This window comes from Sus scrofa, chromosome 15, assembly GCF_054392235.1.
Source record: "Sus scrofa isolate SSC_HxYL_T2T_F1_AM1 chromosome 15, Sscrofa_HxYL_maternal_Yorkshire_Landrace_v2.0, whole genome shotgun sequence".
In the NCBI taxonomy this organism is placed as follows: domain Eukaryota; kingdom Metazoa; phylum Chordata; class Mammalia; order Artiodactyla; family Suidae; genus Sus; species Sus scrofa.
In genome coordinates, this window is record NC_139397.1 from 89,083,542 (window position 1) to 89,092,648 (window position 9,107).

General features: G+C 42.9%; 1 protein-coding gene across 1 annotated transcript in view; it reads left to right on the forward strand.

Moving 5' to 3' along the window:
* LOC100626329 (ferritin light chain-like) overlaps nt 1-7,799 on the forward strand; it is a 74,038-nt gene extending 66,239 nt beyond the window's left edge. Inside the window, exons 2-3 of the mRNA XM_084999103.1 lie at nt 7,340-7,479; nt 7,684-7,799. Of these exons, the coding sequence (XP_084855229.1) occupies nt 7,340-7,479; nt 7,684-7,799 (256 nt within the window). The remainder of the gene's footprint in view (nt 1-7,339; nt 7,480-7,683) is intronic.
* Nucleotides 7,800-9,107: the final 1,308 nt, after the last annotated feature.

The following is a 9,107-nucleotide window of genomic DNA, read 5'->3' on the forward strand; positions in this document are numbered from 1 at the left end:
CACCACAGCTCACGGCAACGCCAGATCGTTAACCCACTGAGCAAGGGCAGGGATCGAACCCGCAACCTCATGGTTCCTAGTCGGATTTGTTAACCACTGTGCCACGACGGGAACTCCTTTTTTTTTTTTTTGGACTTTACATTCTTATTCAGTGTGTGTGTATGTGTGTGTCCTTGTTGGATTTGTCACAGATAAGAGACGGAATCTTCACATTGATGACCATGTTGCCTTTCCTGAAATCTGTATGAAACCCTTCAGCTCTTCTTTTCCTATTTCAAAGTCCATATCCCTCCTTGGACCTCCCCCAGGTTGCTTCCTGCCTAAAGGATGCTTCCTATACTTATTGTCAGGTGAAAATGGCTGACATGCACAAAATCCAACAGACGACCAATTTATCCTGGTTAGGAAGAGCGACCTCATTGACAGTTCTTCAACAACTTATCTGTCATGTTACCTCACCTATCCACTTCTGTATTTTAACCTCACATATCTTGGAATTATGCCAAAACTTCTCCCAAATGCTTTTAGTAGTTTTATAGAGAATGCCTCAGAGAATACCTGGCTTGGGAAATTATGATCCTTACAGACCTAGAGTGGAAACTCCCAAATTCCAACATAAAAATTCATAGAAAGGACGATCCAAATCAATTATCCACTTCACTATTAAACAGTAAACTCTGTAAACATGAGAGCCCTTTGGAGTAAGTGATTTTTTTTTTTTTTTTTTTTTTTTTGGCCTTTTAGGACTGCACACTCTGCAGGCTGGGGGTCTAACTGGAGCTGTAGCCGCCCACCTATACCAGAGCCACAGCAATGCCAGACCTGAGCCGAGTCTGTAACCTACACCACAGCTCAAGGCAACGCTGGATCCTTAACCCACTGAGTGAGGCTGGGGATCAAACCCACAATCTCATGGTTCTTGGATTCGTTTCTGCTGTGCCATGACAGGAGTGTCCATAAGTGACATCTTTAGGAGTTAATTCACATGTTTTCATCCCTTGGCCAGAGAGAATTTCAAGCAGCTCCCGTGGATTCGCTCAACATCAGACCTGCCCTTATGCTGTATTCTGGGAAACAGCCCCCTCCAGAGAACACTGCTCATTGGATAGCATAACCCAAGGCTCAGGTAAAGAGGAAACCTCTCATCCATTTTTAGAAATCCAGGAAATGGCTTATATTTATTTGACCCTAATTGAATTCAATCACAAATATTTACTAAGTATTTTTAGTCTATAATTCATTTTACCAGACGCTGGAATGCTGGAAGAGCATTTGTTTAAAAAAAAAAAAAAAAAAAGTAAGAAATGAGGAATTCCTGTTGTGGCTCAGTGGTTAGCAAACCCGACTAGCATCCATGAGGATGTGGGTACCATCCCTGTCCTCGCTCAGTCTTCAGGGTTAAGGATCCTGCGTTGCCGTGAGCTGTGGTGTAGGTTGCAGATGCGGTGTGGATTCCGTGTTGCTGTGGCTGTGGTGTAGGCTGGCAGCTGTAGCTTTGATTTGACTCCTAGCCTAAGAATCTGCATATGCCTCAGATTGGCCCCCAAAAGATAAAAAGACCTAAAAAAAAAAAAAAAAGAAAGAAAGAAAGAAATCATCTCTATCCTCAAGGAGCTTTAGCTTAATAAAAAAGTACACATATAATTATGGTATAACAGAGAAAAGTAAGAGCTCTGAGAACTAACAAGACCCTAAGTTGGTTTGAGGAAAGGAAACATCTGGGCAGTTGTGTATAGAGAGGTTTGTGAGGCTGTATTGAGCATTTGGCACAGGCCTGCAGTGAAAAATGTGAGTTTCATGGCATCAACAGGAGAGGGAAGGGTGTTCTCTAGGCCAGGCGTTGGCAAACTTGTTCAGTAAAGACCAGATAATAAATATTTTAAGGTGTGCAGGTCACATTCTTTCTCTGTTGTACACTTTTACCCTCTTCCTTTTCTACCTTAGAAACATGTAAAAACCATTTTTTTTTTTTTTTTTTTGTCTTTTTAGGATTGCACCTGTGGCGTCTGGATGTTCCCAGGCTAGGGGTCAAATCTGAGTTGCAGCTGTTGCCAGCCTATGCCACAGCCACAGCAACACCAGATCTGAGCCACATCTGCAGCCTACACCACAACTCATGGCAATACTGGATCCTTAACCCACTGAGTGAGGCCAGGGATCGAACCCTCATCTTCATGGATGCTAGTAGGATTCTTAACCTGCTGAGCCACAATGGGAAGTCCCCTAAAAGTCATTCTTAGCTTTTGTCCTGTACAAAAATGGACTGCAGAGATCCAACCACGGGGCATAGTGTGCCAACCCCTGTTGCACACCACTTGAAAAAGGTATGGATATGGAAAGCTGCAGTGTGTTTCTTTTTGGCTGAAAGTTATGGAAAGAGGGGATGTGGAGACTGGGAAACAGGATGGAAAGAGTTGGTTACGGCTCCAGTATGCAGGGCCTTGGATGTCAGCGCAAGTTCATTAAGTGGGAGAGAAAATCTGAAGGTTTCCAAGCAAGGAAAATGATATGATAGAGCTTCACTTTTGGAAGCTTAATTTGATGAGCATATGTGGGATGGAGTCATGCACCAAGTCGGGGACAATCCACAAGAGAAAACAAACAGGGTCTGAATAAGATGGTAGCTACAATGTTTGAAAGATGGAGACAAGCAGGCAAGACTAGGTGCCTTTTTATGAAGAAAAGAAACAAGCATATTGTTATGAAAAATATATTTGTATAAAGCAAGCAGGCCATTATGAATGCAAGGCTTGGGAGAACCAAATAAGCCACGAATACAGTCATTAGTGAAACAAGATTGCACAATGTCACTGTCAGGTTTTATGTCACCAAGTGAAATCTTTGATCCTCAGGTTGCTGAACACAGAAAAATAATTGCCTCTCAAATTGATACCTGGCCTGGTGAGACCCTTTCAGAAATCTCCTATCTGATGGCCAAGGGAGGAGTTATTAAAGACTATTTGTCATTGGAGATGACCATGTCTTAGGAGATGAGCAGGCAAGAGACATGAATGAAAACAAATTTGGGAAAAGAATCTGAAAAAGAATGGATGAGTGTGTATAACCGAATCACACTGTTGTACAGAAGAAATCATCACAACATTGTAAATCAATTATACTTCCAGAAAACTTAAAAAAATAAAGTTCCTGGCACACATTAAAAGAAAAAGAAAAAAAAATTGCCAGTGGCAGCAGACTGTGGTTCTTGGTATCTGTGATTAGTTAAAACTATTTCTGGGAGTTCTCATCGTGGCTCAGTGGTTAACGAATTCGACGAGGAACCATGAGGTTGGGGGTTCAATCCCTGGCCTTGCTCAGTGGGTTAAGGATCTGGCATTGCCGTGAGCTGTGGTGTAGGTTGCAGATGTGGCTTGGATCCCACGTTGCTGTGGCTCTGGCATAGGTCAGTGGCTACGGCTCCGATTCGACCCCTAGCCTGGGAACCTCCATATGCCATGGGAGCGGCCCAAGAAATGGCAAAAAGACAAAAAATAAACATAAAATAAAAATAATAAAATATTTCCCATCCGACAATTAAAAAAAAAACTATTTCTGGATAGAATTTGCTCATACAAATTTCTAAAACATGATATTGAACATCAAGTGATGGGAATAAGAAAGCAGTTTACAGAACCACGAGGCATCTTAGTTTCGTCAATGAGAGAGTGGACAGCAGAAGCTTGAGACCAATTCAAACTAGAAGTCTGCACATGCCTTGTGATGGACCTGGTCAACTCAATACTCTTTTAAACACATGAAGCTCTACAAAGCACCAGTGACAAGATTAAGGAATCCTGGTATTCCAATTTTCTAAGGTTAGAATAAAAAGCTAGGAAGGACATAGCAAAACAAAACAAAACCCCCAAGTTTGGGGGAGAAAGAAATTCAAATGCATTTCTTAAATATGAAGATGAAAGAAGCTGAAGGAATATTACTGGAATGAATTCACGCACCTAACAAACTTCAGTTCTCTTTAACGAAACTATGCTGAACAAATGAATAAAAAACTGGGACCACCCCCCACCACAGCATCTGATAGCTGCACAGGACAATCTAGCAATCCCAGTCTTTCTCACAGACATCAAAGCATTCCCCTCTTTAGAAGGATAGAAGCTACATGCCAGCACAGATCTGCCTTCACCTACAGTGAAAGCTCATGGACACTCCTTTGTATAACTCCAAACCTGACCTTGAGTCAGATAGCTCCCCAAGAAGAACGCTCTCCATCTACTGCAGAAAGAATTTCAAGGGAATATGGGAGGGGGTGAAGGACAGCCCTAAAGCCATATATGTAAGAGTGAGAAGAATTATAGTGGAAAGATAAACAGAAAAATTTCACACATTCTCCTGTGTGTTTGAAACCTTTTCCTAGGACCTAGAAACTATTGTCTTGGAGACATAAACTGAAATAGTTTCCTAGAAGTTTCTAAATGGTTATTGGCTGTTGTAATCACAATTTGTAAACATTAGGAGGTGATTTCCTTCATGAGCTTCTTGGGAAGAAGAGGTAAAAAATGTTCTTAGACTAAGCAACTCCCTGTTCCATGTATTCCATGTATTCACTGAGTGGTTTTTGAATTTCTTTTTTTTCTTCTGCTTTTTTTTGGGGGGGCAGGGCTATACCCATGGCATATGGAAGTTTCCAGGCTAGGGATTGAATTGGAGCTATAGCTACTGGCCTACACCACAGCCACAGACACTTGAGATCAAGTTGTGTCTGCGACCAACACCACAGCTCACAGCAACACCGGATCCTTAACCCACTGAGTGGGGTCAGGGATCAAACCCAAGTCCTCATGGATACTAGTCAGGTTCATTACTGCTGAGCCATGATGGGAACTCCTAGGTTTGGAATTTCATTAAATATAAACACCTTCCTTTCATATATCAAGAAATTGTAGCATAGTTCTAAATAAGATTGCTTTTTCCATTTAGCTTGTACAGCTAAAAATGGCCAACTTAAGAAAGCAAACATGTTTTTCCTGTCACTGTATGCAGCTTGCAAATTTGAAGCAACACTACAAACTGGTCCCAAGTGCAGAACTCTCAAAGAATTATGCCTTTTTAAAGAAATAATAACACCACCTTCAATGTTTAAAATATTGTAAATTACAGATAATGATTGATGATGGGGAGATCTGTGTTTGCAGCCCAAAGGGTAAAAATTTTCAGAATCTTCTCAATTCACTTCTTTCCTTTTAAAGAATTCATTGCAGAGTAGTACATTATTCTCTATTGAGTATACTTAGCTGCCAATTACATGAAAATGTATTATAAAAATAATTGCTTTTCATCCTCACTAACCAACTATTAGGAAGAAGAATGATGGGAAAAATCAGTCAACATTTTAATAATTCTACAACAGTATTTATAATGAATCCTCTTATCAAATTATGTGTAGAAAAGCATTTCCCACCCCATTTTCTAGTGACTTGGGCAGCACTTGAATTAAAAGATAGACATTCTCATTATGAACTCATTATAGCATTCCCCACAGACTATGGAGACTCTTCAGTATCTGGAGGAAAAATTAGATCTCGCCTTCCCACTGTTGCTTCTCACAGGCTTTGTAGAAGACTTAATTGAACCTGGCACACACTCCTAGATTTTCTACACAAAATTCAGCATTTATTCCATTTTGAGTAATTGCAAGAATGCTAATGCATTCTTCAGATGATGTGGGCCATAAAGCTCGCAAGAAAAGAGAAGTGCTCTCAGACGTCTCCATTAACTCGAAGGGAGCGGGCTAGGGAACAAAAGCCTTGCACCTGTGCTTTGCTGCAGCCCTTTCTCTCTGGTGGATGCAGGCGGCTCTGATTCCCCACCCCCACTACCCATCTGTTGCTGCAACTGGGTCTCACTCATTTCCTGAGAGAAATGCTTATCAGGATGCCACCTGATTGATGTGCACATAAGTTCACACCACCCACCTTTGGTTCAGGGCTGGTAAGTCATGGTTGGATTTCTGTCAGAAGCGTCTGATTCTCCTCATCAATGATTTAGGACTAAGAATATGGCGCCCTAGCTGGTCTAAAGGGAGCTGGGTGACAATTTGAAGAATTCCCCAGCTTCCTTTCAAATCCAGTAGAGGTAAAGCAAATCTATTCGACTCAATAAAATGCAGTCATTACCTGTCACGTGCCAGGCACAGAGGATACAAGCCAGTAAGGGATGAACTGACAAATGGCACACAGAAAAGGGCCCAGCCAAGTACAGAACTGGGGGAGGGCTTTCCCACAGGGGATTCAACAGAGGCTCTGTCTGTGAAGGAGGCAGCAAATGACTTGGGGCTTGGAGGCCACACATGGTTTGAGTGGGCAGAAAGAGCAAGCTGTCTCTGCCAGGTGGGATAGTGTGAAGCTGGCACAGGGACATGTTTTGGAAAGACTCTCACAAGACTTTCCTTGGTGACAGGAGTGGTTCTCACACTCAGAATCATCTGGAGGGCTTGTTGGGAGTTCCCTGGTGGTCTAGTGGTTATGATTCAGTGATTTCACTGCTGTGGCCCAGATTCAATCCCTGGTCTGGGAACTGCAATCCCACATCAAGTCACTGCATGTATCAAAGAAAAAAAAATCACCTGGAGGGCTTATTAGAACACAGGTTGCTGGGTTCCATACCCTGCTCCCTTTCCTCACTGAATTGGTCTGAAGCCAACTGAGAATCTGCACCTCTTACAAGTTCCCAGGTAATGCTGATGCTGGTGGTCCAGGAGAAAACTCAGAGAAACCCTAAGCAAGAAGGTAGCATTTCTAGGGGAAGATGAGGCTGAGAAGATGGATGGAGCCCAACTGCGAATGGCTGTAAGGTTTTGGAAGAAGTTAGGATGGATTTGAAAAAGCAGAGAGGCATTTTGGGAAGTGTCCTCTGACCCCTGTGCTGAGAAAAACGTGGAAAGGGAAGGGACTCATCACAGGAGATGCTCATAGTAGGTGAGGCTCAAGGCTTGGCGACCTTAACATGGATCAGGAAGATGGTCTGGCAAAAGAAAAGAGATGGTGCAAAACCCCACTCAGTCATCTCCTTCAAACTAAGTTTCAAGATACATTTGCATAAGATTTGGCAAAACAATTTACTAGGAAAACTCTAAGCTACTGGCTATCAAAGTTTCAGGTAAGAGGCTCACTAGAGAAGCTTGTTAAGAGTGCACATGCAGCAGTGTGCTCAGCAGTCTGTTGGATTTGTTTTTTGCTTCCACGTTGTTTGCAATGAACATCCCTTTGCCTCTGACTTCCCTCCAAGTTTTTTTCCAGCCTCAACCCTCAGAATCAGCCACTCAGCTATCTTCAGCCTCCGGGACTAGCCAACACTATTTTTTGAGTTTAACTCCTCATAACAGATCAACCACGAGTGCCCAGTTTCATCAGAATTATTCTAACGAGGTGGAGGCCTTCATCAAGCGCCTGGTCAGCATGCTGGCCTCCTATACCTACCTCTCTCTGGGGTTTTATTTCCACAGAGAGGATGTTGCTCTGGAGGGTGGGCCACTGTTTCTGCAATTTGCGGAGGAGAAGCACAAGGGAAAGATGCAAAACCAGCACCCATCTGTACCCTCTTCCAGGACATGCAGAAGCCATCTGAGGATGAGGTAAAACCCAGGATGCTCCGGAAGCCACCCTGCTCATGGAGAAAAACTGAACCAGGCCCATTTGGATCTACATGCCCTGGGTTCTTCCCCTGCAGACCGCTACCTCTGTGACTTCCTGGAGAACAACCGCCTGGATGAGCAGGTGAAACTCATCAGGAAGATGCATGATGATTATGTCATGCTCTCAGCTGCGCATGTGGGTGGCCCATAGAAAGGTCAGAGGTCCACTCTCATAGCCCATGAAGTTGTACCACTTGGAGGGACCAACTCCACCCACAGGCAGAGGATAGCCTGCTCTACCAGGCTCGGTTCTTCTCCAGGCTTTGTCTCTGCCCATAACTCATTTCACAATAAAACAGAACAAAACATCGACACACTCAATGACATGGACTGTGCAATTCCATTTATAGAAAATTCTAGAAAAGGCAAGAGATTAATTAGAGAAGGCAAATTAATGAGAGTTTGGGTTGGGGGGAGGGCATCAACAGGGGTATAAGGAAACTGTGTCTTTGTAGTGTGGCCACACAATTGTGTACACCTACCAAAAAAATTCATCAAACTCTACAATTGAAATAGGTAAATTTTTACGGAATGCAAAAATACCTTAATCAAAATCATTAAAACGAAAAAAAGAAGATGGACAACTACATGACTAACCTCCACAAGCTGGTTGGTCCCCAGGATAGGCAAGCATCTCTTGAAAGCCTCACCCTCAAGCAGGACTAGGAGGCTCTGGAGCCCAGTGGCCTTTGAGGAGCCCTCTAGTGTCAGGGCTTCTACCTGAAGCCCCTCTCTGCAGCACTAGGCAGCTTTTTAACCACCCTGGAGGAGCCTGCTCCCTTGGACCAAATGGAAACAATAAAGTTTTTGGCCGAAAAAAAAAAAAAAAAAAAGCAAATGCATTCTCAGTATATATACAAAACAAGTGAAAGGAACTCTAAGAGATATTTGTACATCCATATTCACAGTGGCATTATTCACAATGGTTAAAAGATGGAATAAACACAAATGTCTATCAATGGATACATATATATATATATATATAAAATGGAATAATATTCAGCCTTAAAAAGAAATGCAAATTTTTTTTTTTTTGTCTTTTTGCCTTTTCTAGGGCTGCACCCGCAGTATATGGAGGTTCCCAGGGGAGGGGTCGAATCTGAGCTGTAGCCGCCGGCCTACGCCAGAGCCACAGCAACGCGGGATCTGAACCACGTCTGCAACCCACACCACAGCTCACGGCAACGCTGGAGCCCCAACCCACTGAGCAAGGCCAGGGATTGAACCTGCAACCTCATGGTTCCTAGTCACATTCGTTAACCACTGAGCCACGATGGGAACTCCAGGAATGCAATTTTGATACTTGCTGCAATATGGATGAAACTTGAAAACATATTAAGTGAAATAAGCCAGACACAAAAGGACAAGCATTGTATGATTTCATTTACCTGAGGTACCCAAAATACTCAAAGTCATAGAGACAGAAAACAGAGATGACTAAGGGCTGAAGAATGAAGAG